The following is a 15469-nucleotide window of genomic DNA, read 5'->3' as shown; positions in this document are numbered from 1 at the left end:
CCTGAAATCTGTGGTCCCTGCAGAGAGCCTCTTCACCAGTAGCTCCAAGAAAAGTCCTTGGGTGAGATTTGTCCTTGAGCCTGACGCCCATCCGGGCACCGGGAGCTCTCGCCGGGCAGGAGGGGTCACTCCCCTCATGGGGTCAGACAGGCATTCCGGAGAGGGGCTGGCCTTCTGGGGAGAAGGAGCCAAGTCTGGGGGCAGGAATGGTGGCAGCTGGGTTGGAGCGAGCCCTGAGGCCAGAGGGCGTGCCGGGCCAGGGTACTGGCAGTTTCCTCGGGAGGGAGCAGGGCCGCAGTGAGGGGGGCTCTCGGGAGACTGGAGTTGGGGGGCATCGCTGTTGACCAGGAGCTTCCTGTTCTGTCAGTTGTCACTGGGCATTGAACAACAGGGCCTAGGACGAGGAATGTGGGTCCCACTTGCCTCAGGAAGGCTTCTCGGCTGCCAAGGTGACGTCTCCAGAGTCCATCCCGGGGCTGCCAGGTCTCTGCTTGTGTGGTTTCAGTTCACCTCTGGTCCAGGGGTCTTGAGGTGAACCAGGCCCTTCCTGCTGCAGGGCTTCTCTGATTCCCATCCCAGCCCCACCAGGACCACACCCAGGACTCCACCTCTGTGGAGACGTGTTGCTGTCGTCTTCCTGCTTTAGTTTATCCAGTGTCTTCACAGGGGGAGAGGAGGTCTTTTGTGAGCTCCTACATTCTGACCCCATGTGGAGGTACCAAGCCAGGAGGCGAACCTGCTCCAGCCCCTCTTTGATGAAGGAGCCGGGCATCCGCCAGGGCCACGCCTGGAGACTGACGCACAGGCTGTGTCTGTGGGGCCAGGAAGCGGGGGGGAGGTTGCCATGAGCCTCCCTGAACCAGGCTGTGTTGGGGACCCTGGGCCTGCCCAGACTGGACCCCACTGTCCCTGCTTGTTTTCCCAGTTTCGGGTTCGTGGGTGGGGCTGCCAGGTGAACGAGGGGACACACAGACTGCAATGACAGGAACAAGTGTTCAGAGTAAGTATATCCGAGACGGTATTTGGGACGTACTTAACATCGAATGGTTTGTTGCTCATCTAGGAGTCAGATTTAACCAAGTCCTGTGTGTGTTTTTGTTAAATCTGGCAACCCTCTTTCTGGGTGGCTGTAGGACATGGAGACTGTGCTGCCTGGCACACTTAGTGCCCCGTGTGTGTCCAGATGTCGAGGCTGAGCCGTGGCTTAGCCTCACGGTCCAGCCAAGGCCGCTCCTGCCCCACCCCCTGGAATAACCCCCTTCCCCAGCGTGTGGAGGCTTCTGTGGGGTCAGGTGCCCCAGTGACCCAGAGAGCCCCCAGGCCTCCCCTGCAGAGTCTGAGCCCCAGCACTTCTTGCCCAGGGAGGACGCAGAATTGGGGCGCCCGGGAGCCCTTGGGAAGCGAACTCAGCCCCTGCTGTGCTGGGCTGTCCAGTCAGCGAGGAGGGGCCCTCCCGTAGTGCCCATGACCCTTTCCCTCACCTTCCTCACCAGTCATAATACCCTGGCCCCAGAGGGCCTGGGTCCGTGCTCAGCAGCTCTGTGTGAGTCTCCTTGCCCAGCGTCCTGGCTTTGGGGGCAGGGACGGAAGGGGTGTGAATGGGAGCCTGACTGAGTGGGTGGTGTGGTGACCCCCATTTTCTCTCACGTTTTCAGAGAAGCAGGTGGAGACCAAGTCTCCATGAAGATGGCTCACGGGCTCATCTTACATGGCAGGACCCCACGAAGGCCTGGGCTCTGGGCACTGAGTTTGTCTCACTGGTTCACTTTCGGTCAGAAGCACTGAGTGAGCGAGCGCCTGGAGCTCAGGGCTGGGGGTGAGCAGACAGATGGTGGTGCCAGCACTCTCCGGGGCAGGGGTGGGGACAGGGAGGGGACTGTGGGTCAGGGTGACCCAGGGGGCTCCCGGGACAGGACAGTGGCTCAGTGCTGAAACCAGGAGGGTCACTCTGCCTGTGACTCGAAGGTCGCCAAGTGCTAGGAGCAGTGCTAGCAGGGATACTCGGTTCTGAAGGAAGCCGGCCCCGACACCTATGCTCACCACTGCAGGAGTGCGTCCCAGTCAGCTGGGCTGCTGGGGGTGTCATCCTGTGCTTGTTGTGCAGGTGCAGAAGGAAACACTGAGGCCACCCGTCCCTCTGCCAGTCCTGCCCAAGTGTCACAGCCTATCACAGGCATAGTGGAGGGGCAGCCTCTACCCTGGGACACTCAGAGGGAATGGAGCCTCTGTCAGGGAGACGACTCCCACGTGGCCTGAGCCCCAGGAGAAGTACAGAGAGAGGTGACGAGAGGCTGCACTCAGGCGGCTCTACTGCATGCAGACCCCTCTCTGCCCACCCCCAGCCACCCCTCTCTGATCGTCACAGCAGTCCATTTGGGAATGAGCCCAGAGTCCCGCAGGCTGAGCTGAGACAGTCGGGCGAGAGGAAGCCACAGCCTTCTGAGCCCTGAGCGCCAGTGCTTAGGAGTGACCACCAGGCACAGGGGGTTGGTCCAGTCTCCAGGAGACACAGGCAAGGCCTTGTACCCAGTTAGGGGCTTAGTGACCATCAGCACCTTCCAGCTTGCAGGTGAGGAAGAAGCCACCGGGCTCCCAGCCCCACTCTGTCCCCAAGGCTGGCCTCATTGCCCTGGGTTCTCCCGCGAGGGGCCTAAGCAGATTCCAGCAGGAGAGCCAGGCCTAATCCTAACTCTGATCCTAATCCTTGCTGCCCTCACTACATTTTAATCCTGACCCTGCCCAGGTATTTTGAGGACAAGTGAGACTGAGGTCAGCAGGGAGGGGAGGATGGCCACTTTGGTGCTCCAGCCTCATGCCCACCCTCCCTCCAGCCATCTGGTGAGCTCATCAGGACAGGCCCTGTGCCTTCCCACCCAGCCTCTGCCCGTGCGACCTGGGCCAGCCCCTCCCAGTGACCGCCCCCTGCCAGCACACAGTAGGTACTCCATAAAGAACCTGCGTTTTGTTGACTCCAATATAAGGTCACACCTCTACCTTAACTGAAAGTTGAGTCCACTGTTAAAGTGAACAAAAGTGCAACGGTGCCGGCTAGTAAGAATGTAACACCCACACCTTCACCCATACTTTGTCAGGTGATTCCAAGGTATGAATGAGTGAATGAGGGACTGAATGGATGTCTGAACTGCCTTTCCCTGGGGCCTGCCCCTTCCCCGTGAGTGCACTGGGGAAGGCAGTAGGCTGAGCCTGAGCCTGCCTGGGGCAGGGCCTTGCTGGGAGGAGTGCTGGATGCCCCGCCTCCCCAGTCTGAGACTGGCCCCCTGGCGACAGCTCCACCCCTGCTCAGATGGGGCGGGGGCGACCTTCTGGGCAAGTAACCTGATTCTTCTGGCCACCTTGTAGGAAGTCTGGGGGAGGAAGCTGCATTTTCAGGATGTGCCCTCCCAGCTCCTGGGGTGTGTGGTTGGAAAAGGGGAGTTGCTGGGACGTGTCTCCCACGCCGTGTCTCTGCCACACCACAGATGGAAAATCCAGGTCCTGCAGTTTCCATGCAGGAGCTTGTCATGTCCTGGGGGTGGGCTGAGTTATTTTGAGTGTGTGTGGGGGTGCCTGCTGGCTTGCTTAAGGATAGTTGTTCTGGGGTGCAGGGGCTTTGGCCCAGAGAAATGCCCCTCAACCCCAGTGGTGGAGGAGCTGCAGATCAGCTGTGCACTGTCCCTGACTCCAACGACTTGGCTCTCTCCTTGGACCCCCCCCGCCCCACCCCCACTCCCGCTAGCCCTCCCAGGAAGCAGGTACAGGGGCTCTTAGTTCCTAAGTCCCAGATGCTTGACCTTGGCCAGGGGCTGCCCCTCCATGGACCTGACTCCCTTCATCTCTGAAAGAAGCTGAGAAGCATCTGCTTTAAGATTTTTGGAGGCGGTGAGGCTGGGGACAGGCTGCTAGGGTTCCATCTTCTCACTGTGTGACCTTGAGAGAGTGACAGAACCCCTCTGGTGTCCTGTGGGGTCGAAGCGGGAGTCTCGAGAAGGTGCTGGCACTACCAAGCCCTTTCAGATGGTTCCAGCCCAGAAGACCCAGTGGGAGTGCGTGGACACCGAGAGTGAATGCAATGGGCCCCTGGGGCCTCAGGTTCCCCAGCTTCCGTGCTTCTGACCCCCAGGAGCCTCCCACTCAGAGCTGCCTTGGGACCTGGTGGGAACGTGGGGCACCAGCCCCAACGCTGACCCTGTCCAGAGGGTGAGCAAGTTCCTACCTCCTGGCGGGGCTTGCTCTCGGGGGTAGTAAGTGTGCGACATAGGAACAGGGCCTGGCACAAACAGGGTGGGTGTTGAGGAACCTGATCTTCTCAAGTGCCAGGGTAGTGGATTTAAGCCTTAGGAGGAAAGAAAACCAACCTCCGCAGTTTTGCCATGACACCCCGTCAGTTTTTAGGCATTTCCTGATTCCGAGGTACTAGCTCACACACAGCACTAGTGCCACTCTCCAAGGAGGAGACCGAGGCTCAGAGAGGGCCCCGGGCGGACGCGTCTGTGGGAGCCGGTGCTCCATCCTCCTCCACACCCCGATTCTGCCGGTCTGTCCGTTCACCCCCTCACTCACCCGTTCCTTTGTTCCTTCCGTCTCCCCTTATTCGCCGACTCAGCCGGCCCAGTCTGTGTGTGACGGGGGCGTGCTGCCGGACCCGGACCCGGACGCTCTGGGGTGATCCCGGACTCTCCGTCCCTGAGCCTCAGCCTCCCGGTCTGCGGGCGGGGTGATTGTCGGGCGCAGGCGATTCCTCCCAGCTCGGAGACCCGCCACCCCTCCTCGGTACCGACCCGGGTTCCCCGGCCGCCCCCGCGCGCACTTTCCACCCGCTCTCCGCCCTGAGCTCGCGGGCGGGGCGGGGGCAGAGTCCGCCCCCTCCACTCGGGCTGCTCCGCCCCGCACGCCGCTCCCCTGCTCTGTCCTGCCCTCCCCTTGCAGGCTGGGCCCGGCTCCGCGACCATGTGACCCCGGGGCCTGGCCGGGACGCGACGGGACGCGCTGGGACGGGCACCGGGGGTCGCGGGCGCGGCCCGGGGCGGGGGCGGCATGGAGCGGAGGTGGGTCTTCGTGCTTCTCGACGTGCTGTGCGTGCTGGTCGGTAAGAGCCGCTGGGACCTGGTGTTTGAGGGGGGACCCCTTCCCAGGCGGTACCTGTCCCCGCTCCCTGCGAAGGTTTGTAGGACAGGTGGTGGGGTGCGCGGCGCCTCCACCTTTCGGAGGCCCTCTGGAGGTGGGGAGAACTTGGGGGGACACTCAGGCCGCGAAACGACCTCTGCGCCCCCCGCCCCTAGTGCCCTAGCGCCTGCCTGCGCCCTCCCGGGCCTCAGTTTCCCCTACGCGTCCCAGGTTCCGGAGGGGGTCGGTGTCAGGAAGTCGCCGTCTGGAAGGGGTTCGGGGGACCAAGCATGCCTCCCCCTCCCGCCCTGCCCGGTCGGGCCAGGGCGGTGATTCACGCGGGCGGTGGCCCGGTTGGGGAGGGCCGGGTGGGTGGCTCGACCGCGGGTCGCCTGGAGGCCCTCCAACCCCTGGCCCTCGGGCGGCAGTCCCTGTCGGGTCAGGGAGGGCTGAGCCCTGGCCCAGGACGCACCGGTAGTGGGATTCGAACCCGCTCCCAGCCGCCCTCTCCCCTCGGGCCTGGGAGAGGCAGAAGAAAGGCTGGGCCGCCGGCTGTTGTTGGACTGGGGGACTCGGGGTGGCGCGGACCAAACCTGTCCAGCGGGTTTGGCGGCCAGGCCGGGGGAGGGGGCAGCCCGAGGTCCCCTCCCCGCCCCTCCCCCAGGGAACAAAGGCTGAGTGTTTGTCTGCTCCCAGGCCGTGCGGACCATGACCCCGGCACCGGGAGGGGCCCCTCCAGCCTAAATTGCCCTCCCCACCCCCTGGCTGGTGCTGCTCCTCTGTTGGGACCCGCGGGTCCGCTCTGACCGATGGCAGATGTCAGGCTCTACTCCCAGGTCCTGGAAGAGACCCCTTTGGGGTGGGCCAGGTGGCAGCACAAAGCCCCCAGGGGACGTCAGCCAACACTGGGCATCACTTCCTGAGCAATTATTATTTATTTTAACATTTATGTGTGGCACTTACTGTATGCCAGGCACTAGGTAACATGCAAATGATTAAACCTTTTCCTCCAAATAGCTGGTGAGGGAGGAGCTTGTTGTTAGCAGATGGGAGACTCCCCCTTAGAATGGAGGTCCCACAGAAAGGTGGGTTCTTGCCCGCTGGCTGGAAAGGATTCGCAGCACAGGCAGAGGGACAGAGTGAAAGCTGCTTTATTGCTTAAGGGGAAGAAGAAAAGGCGCTGGAGCGGGGAGCGGGGGAGCCGTAAGCCCGGGTGGCTTGACCAGGAACTGCCGCCCTTGGGGGTCTCAGCTGGGTCCTTTTATCTGTTCCTCTTTGTGGCTTCTTCTCGTTGGCTGCCCTTTTCGCCCTCACTTCTCCGCTCATTCCCCTGACTCCTTCTGCTCTGTGCAGCAGAGTACTTCGCAAAAACAAGGTTAAGCAGTCGGGACCCTCAAGCAGTGTGGTCAGGCAAGATTAGATCTATCAGGGCTCTCTTTTCCCTTCGGATAACTTTTTCCATTTCTCAAGCAAAAGTATCTGCTCAGACGTAGGTTAAATTTAAACTTATAAAGGATTCTCTAGACAATGAGACCGAGTTTCAGTTCCCTAGTTCCCTGCGTTTCACCCCAGAGATGTTCATCCACCTGCTGGAGGTCACACGGCGGGGGAGGTGGAGCTGAGACTGGGTGGTGTGCTGACGCTGTACTAGGTGCTGGTGGTCAGGCAGACCTGGCTTCCATTCTGGAAGCTACAATACATGAACAGTTCAGTTCTCGATGGTGACAGGCTCCTGAGGACATTGGAGGTGGGTGGGAGGGCAGGGAAGCTCTGGTGGTGTCTGCCAGGGTGGGGGCGGGGAAGGGGTGGGTGACACAGACATCTGAGCCAGAGCATACCAGGCAGAGGGCAGCCCCAGTTCCAGTGCTCTGAGCTCTGCTTCCTGAATCCCAGGTCGGATGGTGGGGGGCTGGGGGGTGGGGTGGGTGGGGGTGGCTGACTCTCCAGAGGAAAGGGCTGGGGCTGAGGGAGAAGGGTTGGGAGGCTGACCTCGCTGGTCTGGGCACGCCGTGTGGGCCCCTGCCCGGCTCAGGCCACAGGGATAGGGCCTGACTGGATTTCTCAGTCTTCTGAGATTTGATCTCCTTCCCCTGCCCCTCCTCCCAACTTTGGGAGTCTTCTCAGAGGCCTGTCTGCCTCCACCCTTGCCCTCACTCACAGCAGGCAGAGATCTCGTGCCGGCATCCCCCTGCTCCCTGCCACCCAGCCTCCCACCTCACTCCCAGCCCTTCCCAGCGGGGCCCAGGCCCACCTCTGGGCCTCCTCCTTTACGCCACCTTCTCTGTGTGCCTACCCGACACCCTATTGAAGCAGCAGCCGCCTCCCCTATGTTTGTTTTTTTTTAAATTTAATTTAATTTAATTTTTTAAAGCATTTTCTTATTGAGTTATAGTCATTTTACAATGTTGTGTCAAATTCCAGTGTAGAGCACTATCTTTCAGTTATACATGAACATACACATACTCATTGTCAAATATTTTTCGCTGTGAGCTACCACAAGACCTTGTATATATTTCCCTGTGCTTCCCCTATGATTTTTATTCCTAGCCCCTCTAAGCTCCAAGAAGCAGACCTCTGTATTTTCTCCACTGAGTCTTTTCCCAGACTCAGCCCCAGCACGGAATGGCCCTGGAGGCCCTTGCATTTGGCCTTTGGAAGAAGGAGTTGGCCCTACCCTCCCCTGCTCTGGGATTCTGGCCCCAGAAAAGCCACACCTTTCTATACCTGTCATCTGTCCTGCCAGGGCAAAGGGCACACTGCCTGGGTTTGTCCCTTTCACCCACCCCGGAAGCAGAGAGCCCAGGGCTCTGGTGCTGTGGTGCTGTCTTGCAGAGCCTGGTCATGGCTTGTGGCTCCTGAGTGTGCATTTGGACGGAGCTCCTAGGGCCTGGCTGCGTCTGCCAGTCACCGTGTGCCTGGCTCAGGGACAGCCCAGGGGTGCAGGCATCTCAGTGCCCCCTTACCGCAGTGTGTCCCCGATCTCTGGCTGGCCCTAGAGTGATGAGCAGGGAGGCCTGTGACACACTGGCCTTGGCCAGGCCTGGAGCAGCTCTGGGGACTGAGCCTTGAACACGGTGGCCCCCCTCCCCACCCCTCAGGTGCCCATAGATGGGTGTGTGTATTGAGGGCAGTGGTCCAAGTATCACACGGCAATTGCACAGTTACACACAGGGGCCAGAAACATGAAGAATGGGAATTTCCTCCTGTGAGAGTGGGGCCAGGAGCAAGCAGTCAGGAGGGTGAGTGGAGGTCAGTCAGAGATGTTCTGGGCAGCGAGAATGATGTGACATGTGCCAGCTTTGTGCGGAGGGCAGGGGGAAGGGGAGAGGGTAGAGATGGGGGTGGGGAGTGTGGGCCTGGGGAGGAAGTGCTATTTATCTGATATGACAGGGAACCACAGGGGGTTTTAATGGGGGCAGCAACCTCCCATCTGACTCAAGGAAAGCTCCTCCCAGCTATCGGGTGGACAGGAGGTGAGGGAACCAGGATGGACAACCCAGCTTGTGTATGTGGCCCCGGAGCTCAGCCATGGGAGCCTGCAGCCGGGGGCAGGGGCCTCGTGGTACCAGCCTTTTCTTCCTGCCCCCTCCAGCCGCCCTGCCCTTTGCCATCCTGACGCTCGTGAATGCCCCGTACAAGCGTGGATTCTACTGTGGAGATGACTCCATCCGGTACCCCTACCGTCCAGACACCATCACCCACGGGCTCATGGCCGGGGTCATCATCTCAGCCACCGCCATCCTTGTAAGGGCAGAGAGCCTCCGAGGGAACGGGTGGGTGTTAGTTCTGCCCAGGGTGGTGTCTGTGGGGAAGAGGGCCCCTTTCAGAGTGCCCGGGTCCCGGTGACTTCAGGGCAGCCAGGAGTCCTGACCCCTTTCAGTGGGTGGGACCTAGCGAGGCCCAGTGCCCCTGCCTGGTGGAGACCCCACGGCTGCTACCCCTGCAGGTGTCAGCCGGGGAGGCCTACCTGGTGTACACGGACCGCCTCTACTCCCGCTCCGACTTCAACAACTACCTGGCCGCCATCTACAAGGTGCTGGGGACATTCCTATTCGGGGCTGCTGTCAGCCAGTCACTGACAGATCTGGCCAAATACATGACTGGCCGCCTGCGGCCCAACTTTCTGGCAGTGTGTGACCCCGACTGGAGCCGTGTCAACTGCTCAGTGTACGTGCAGGCGGAGGTGTGCAGAGGAAGCCCTGCTAACATCACCGAGTCCAGGTGGGCAGTGCTGGAGGGCCTGGGCACAGACACACACCCCCAGGAGCAGAGGGGTGCTAGAGAAGGGCCCTCAGGAGCTGGTTATTGAGGGATGAGGTGCTGGACAGAGAAGGTGAAGAGGCAAGACATTGGCAGAGAACAGGCGGGAGCAGGGCCTGGAGGTGCTTGTGGGCCTGCGTCCCACAGACGGGAGGTGAGGGTCTAGGGATGCCGGCAGGCCCAGGAGCGAAACAGTAGGTGTCAGGAGACAAGCTCCACCTCCTAAATTTCAGGCCCCATCCTCATGCTTCTGCTCTGTCCTCTCACCATCTCTACTGATAGAATTTTCATTTAATTGATGTTCTTATTTTACCTCTTTAAAAATTAAGTGAAATTCGCATAGCGTAAAATCCACCAGCTTAACCGTCTTAACGTGTACCATTCATTGATTTTTGGCACATTCACAATGTTGTGCATCCATCCTCCTAATGTTATTCCAGAATATTTTCATCATGGAAAAAGAAACTCCATGTCCATTCTCTATAGCCCCCCTCCCCCAGCTCCTGGCAACCAGGTCCCCCACTCTCTGTGTCTGTGGACTGGCCTGTTCTGGACGTTTCACATCAGTGGAATCACACATTGTGTGGCCTTTGTGTCTGGCTGCTTCAATGTTTCAGAGTTCATCCATGTTCTCACTTCTGTCAGTTTTTGCTTTGTGTGCTTTGAGGCTCTGTTTTTAGGTGCGTATATCTTTGCAATTGTTATGTCTTCTTGATGGATTGATCCTTTTATCACTATATAATGTCCTTTGTCCCCCAGCAGTTTTTGACTTAATATCTATTTTGTCTGAGAGTAGTGTAGCCACTCCCGCTGTCTTTCAGTTACTGTTTACTTCCATTCTTGTTCTTTCAGCCTATTTGTGTCTTTGAATCTAAAGTCAGCATCTTGTACACAGATGTTTTTTCAATCTTTTCTCCAATCTCTGCCTTTTAATTGGGGAGTTTAATACATTCATTGTAATTACCGATATTTTGTCATTTGTTTTCTATATTTTGTATCTTTTTTGTTTTTCAGTTTCTCCACCAAGGCCTTTTCTGTTACATAGGTATTTACTATGCAAAAAATTTGCAGCTATATGACTCTACCCTCTACGAGGTTATTGTCAAAAATTATGTCTTTATACATTGTGTGCTCATCAACATAGATTTATAATTACTGTTTTATGCAGTTTTTTTTAAAAAATGAGGTATTGTTGTCATATGACATTATTAGTTTCAGGTGTACAACACAATGATTTGATACTTGTATGTCATGTGGAATGAGCACTGTAAGTCTGTTCAACATGTCATGATGTATGCATGTTTTCACTTAATCATGTAGGGAAAAATAGGAATTGTAAACCAAAACACATTATTACTGATGTTCATATTTTGTAGTTACTCTCACTGTTGTCTTTTATGTCTCTGTGTGGATTTGAGTTACTGTCTAGTAGCCTTCATTTCTCCTTGAAAGACTCCCTTTTGCATTTCTTGTGGAGCAGGTGTATGAGCTATGAATTCTCTCGGTTTTTGCTTGTCTGGGAATGTCTAAATTTCTCCTTTATTTTTAAAGGATGATTTTGCCGGATAGAGAATTCTTGATTGACAGGTTTTTTTGTTTCTCTTACTGTAATTTGAATATGTCGTCCTTCTGGCCCCCATGGTTTCTGATAAGAAATTAGCTGCGAATCTTATTGAAGATTCCTCATACATAATAAGTCCCTTCTTTTGCTGCTTTCAATGTTTTCTCCTTGACTTTGTCTCTTGGTAGCTTGATTAGAATGTGTCTCTTTGTGGGTCTCTGAGTTTATCCTATTAGGAGTTCAGTGAGTTTTTTAGATGTGTAGATTAATGTTTTTCATCAAATTTGGGAAGTTTTCAGTGATTACCTCTTCAAATATTCTTTCTGTCCTTTTCTCTCTCCTCCTTTTGGAGTACCTATTGTGTATATGTTGCTACGATTTGATGGTGTCCCACAAGACTGGGGCGCATTCATTTTCTTCATTCTTTTTATGTTTGGTGCCTCAGACCAAAATTCTCAGCTGACCTGGCTCCATGTTCACAGACTCTTCTGCCTGCCCAGGTCTGCTTTTGAGCTCCTCTGGTGATTATTTTATTTCAAATACTACAGTTTTGAATTCCAGAATTTCTGTTGTGTTCATTTTTATAACGTCTGTTTCTTCTTGATGTTCTATATTAGGTGAGACATTTTCACAGTACCTTTAGCTCTCTGAACACAAATGACACATTAAAAGTCTTTGTCTAGTAAGTCTAACGTCTGGGGTTCCTCAGGGACAGCTTCTATTAGTAGATTTTTCCCCCCTGTGTATTGCCCACATTTTTTTCCCCCCGTGTGCCTTGTAATTTTTTTTGTTGAAAAGTGGGCTTTTAAAAATTGAAGTATATAGTCAGTTATAATGTGTCAATTACTGGTGTACAGCATACTGTCCCAGTCATGCATATACATACATATATTCGTTTCCATATTCTTTTCCATTGAAGGTTATTACAGGATATTGAATATAGTTCCCTCTGCTGTACAGAAGAAACTTGTTTTTTTAATCTGTTTTTATATGTAGTGGTTAACATTTACAAATCTCAAACTCCCAAATTTATCTCTTCCCACTCGCTTTCCTCTGGTAACCATAAGATTGTTTGCTATGTCTGTGAGTCTGTTTCTGTTTTATAGATGAGTTCATTGGTGTCCTTTTTTTTTTTTTTTTTTCTTTTAGATTCCACATCTCAGTGATACCATATGGTATTTTTCTTTTTCTTTCTGGCTTACTTCACTTAAAGTAATGGACTGAGTCCATCCATGTTGCTGCAAATAGCAGTATTTTATTCTTTTTTATGGCTGAGTAGTATTCCATTGCATAAATATACCACAGCTTCTTTATCCAGTCATCTGTCGATGGACATTTTGGCTGATTCCATGTCTTGGCTATTGTATATAGTGCTGCTGTGAACACTGGGGTGCATGGTATCTTTTCAATTTAGAGTTCCTCTGGATATACACCCAAGAGTGGGATTGCTGGATCATATGGTAAGTCTATTTTTAGTTTTTTGAGGAATCTCCATACTGTTTTCCATAATGGCTCCACTAAACTGCATTCTCACCAGCAGTGTAGGAGGGTTCCCTTTTCTCCACACCCTCTCCAGCATTTATCACTTGTGGACTTTTGAATGATGGGCATTCTGACTGGTGTGAGGTAATACCTCATTGTAGTTTTGATTTGCATTTCTCTGATAATTAGGATGTTGAGCATGTTTTCATGTGCCCATTAGCCATTTGTGTGTCTTCATCGGAGAATTGCTTATTTACGTCTTCTGCTCGTATTCGGTTTGGGTTGTTTGGTTTTTTGTTATTAAGTTGTATGAGCTGTTTACATATTCTGGAGATTAAGCCCTTGTCAGTCTCATCTTTTGCAAATATTTTCTCCCATTCTGTAGGTTGTTGTTTTGTTTGTTTTATGGGTTCCTTTGCTGTGCAAAAGCTTATATGTTTAATTAGGTCCCACTTGTTTATTTTTGCTTTTATTTCTATGAAAACTGAGCACCTGTAACATTATAAAGTAGCAGCTCTGGAAATCAGATTCTACTCTCCCCAAGGATTGCTGTTGCTGTTTGTTGTAGATGTTGCTGGTTGTTTGCTTAGTGACTTTCCTGAACTAATTTTGTGAAGTCTGTGTTCTTTGTCACGGGTGGCCATAAAGTTCTGCTGTCAGCTGCGAACACCTGGAACTGGGGGAAAAGCTCCCGGTTTACAGGTGGGCTCTGTGCAGTGTTGGGGCGTGTCCACTGACAACTCTGTCTTAGCTTGCAGCACCTGAAGGTCGGCCAGAGGTGAGAGTCTTGGGCCTTCTCAGTTCTTTCCTGAGCATGGGTGCAGCCCTGGCCTTTAGACTTCCAACCCTTACTCTCCAGAGCACCTGATTCCCTGGCCTTTCCTCCCAAGCTTTTTGGTTAGTCTGTCTGCCTCCACTGCTGTCCACTGCCCCAGGCAGCAGTGACGATTACATTTCCTATGAATGTTTCCGACCAGTGCTCCAGGGAGCCCCCAGCTGGGACCACACAGTCACAGTTCTTTGTAAGTGAGGTCTGTTCTGCTCCGTCTGGTGCACATGGCCACCCCCAATCTGATTCTCATCATTGTTGTCAGTTTTTCTGTTGCTTTTATCAGGGGGGTGGAGTGGACCTCTGGAGTTTCTTAATATGCCATTTTAAAACTTGAAATTATATAAAAAGAAAATGTGAACCTTGCATCAGGGGCCGCAGATGGAAAATAACCTTGAATAGAAACACAGTGAATGTGAAGCTGTGGTTTTAACAGCTTGCTGGACACAGCTGACTACCCTGGGTCTGTGTCCCGGGCCCTTAGCATCTTCATGGTGAGGCCCTAAGGACCACGCACCCCTACTGGGACTTTCTGTTGCATCGTCAGAAAAGTGGAAAGGGAAGAACTGATGGTGTCTAACGCTAGCAGTGTTTCTACATGAACTCCTTCCTTGTGCTGAGTCCCGGGCTTAGGGAAACCAGCAGGAGGGGCGGGGCGGGGGGCGGGGGTGGTGTTGGAAGGCAGCAATGCTGCGGGAGCTGCCTGGCCTCTGAGCCCTGGGGGCTGCCCTCTGCCCGGCCTCCTGACCCTGCTGGCCCCCACCCCCTTTTTAGATTATCTTTCTACTCTGGGCACTCCTCCTTCGGAATGTACTGCATGATGTTCTTGGCGGTGAGTCTGTGTCTCTGTGACCTGCTTGTTGTGGGGCAGTGGCCAAGTCACTCCCCTTCCATGGGTGGGTGAGGGGGTGATGGGTGGGCTAACTGGTTCGGTCATAAAAACGGGAGGTCCTGGGTCTGTGGGTTCACTCCTGGCCCCAGTGCTCCATCTGTGTATTGGGTGGGACCTGAGCCTGGCAGGGGCCCATGCTGACGGCTGCTCTTGGCTCTCGGCCCCCAGCTCTATGTGCAGGCTCGGCTCCGCTGGAAGTGGGCGCGGCTGCTGCGGCCCACCGTGCAGTTCTTCCTGGTGGCCTTCGCCCTGTACGTGGGCTACACCCGCGTGTCTGACCACAAGCACCACTGGAGCGATGTTCTCGTCGGCCTCCTGCAGGGGGCACTGGTGGCCGGCCTCACTGTGAGCTCCTGGGTCCTGACCCCCTGCCCTGACCCGAGACCACACTCTGGGACCCCCTTGCCCTCTTTCTCTCTTCCCAGGACCCCAGGCCTCCCCTTTCCCATCTTCCCTGTAAGAACCCATCTCTGTCTTTCTCGTTGCCCTGCCCCACGGTGCCCCTCCCCTCCTGGGTCCCACCGCCCCTCCCTGTGTGGTTCTGCCCTCATCCCCGCCCACTCTTACCTTCCTCTCCTCTGCCAGGTCCGATACATCTCTGACTTCTTCAAAGCCCGGCCCCCACAGCACTGCCCAGAGGAGGAGGACATCGAGCGGAAGCCCAGCCTCTCGCTGACACTGACTCTGGGCGAGGCTGACCGCAACCACTATGGGTACCCGGTCTCCTCCTCCTGAGGCCGGGAGCCGTTCCCAGCTGGGGCTCAGGCTGTGGTCAGCATGTTCGTGGTCCTGGCAGGCCCTTCACCTGGGATGGTGATGAGGGCTCTGGCAGGCTCCAGGTGCCCCAAGCTGGCTCCCCGGGGCGGGTTCCACTAACCCCACCTCCTGAGACGGGACCAGGGGCCTGGGGTGCCTGGGGCAGCCCTAGAGTTTGGAGGAAGACCCTGTTCTCAGGACCCCCTTCGTTTGTGGGGTTAGGGAAGGGACTGAGAAATCCCCGTGGGTGCTGTTTTTGTAAAATGGATTATGTATGTGGATTTTTAGTAAAGTAGGGCGTTCAGTTGACAAATGTTATCAGCACTTCTGTTTTGTACGGCCGTTCTGAGGACCACTTTCCTTCAGCAGAGGCGGGGACCCTCTTTTGTCGGGGCTCTGCTGAGCTCAGTTGTGGGAGTAGCTGGTCAGTCAGCGAGGCCTGTGGTCGCTGCTCTGGGCACATTTGGCAGGAGGTCAGCGGAAAGAAGCACCGACTGCCCGTCGCTCTCTCAGGAGGCCCAGCATCGCGGCTGGGGGTCGGGCGGACCTGCACAAGTAGCAGGGGTAAGGGGGGCGGTCCCACTGC

At 55.2% G+C, this 15469-nt stretch overlaps 1 protein-coding gene across 2 annotated transcripts; it reads left to right on the top strand.

Moving 5' to 3' along the window:
* The first annotated feature begins 4962 nt into the window (after positions 1-4962).
* Positions 4963-15196, top strand: PLPP2 (phospholipid phosphatase 2). 2 transcript variants are annotated; one of them, XM_031436828.2, is made up of 6 exons: positions 4963-5045; positions 8696-8847; positions 9050-9324; positions 14010-14067; positions 14296-14472; positions 14713-15196. In XM_031436828.2, exons 2-6 carry the CDS (start codon positions 8812-8814, stop codon positions 14860-14862), a joined length of 696 nt encoding a protein of 231 aa, XP_031292688.1. In that variant the 5' UTR covers positions 4963-5045; positions 8696-8811; the 3' UTR covers positions 14863-15196. The 2 variants fall into 2 exon arrangements, with proteins under 2 accessions (XP_031292688.1, XP_010983571.1); XM_010985269.3 differs by having other exon boundaries at positions 4969-5086.
* Positions 15197-15469: the final 273 nt, after the last annotated feature.

This window comes from Camelus dromedarius, chromosome 27 (assembly GCF_036321535.1).
Source record: "Camelus dromedarius isolate mCamDro1 chromosome 27, mCamDro1.pat, whole genome shotgun sequence".
NCBI lineage: Eukaryota > Metazoa > Chordata > Mammalia > Artiodactyla > Camelidae > Camelus > Camelus dromedarius.
Note: the sequence above shows the minus strand (reverse complement) of the source record. Positions and strands in the feature narration are given on the sequence as shown.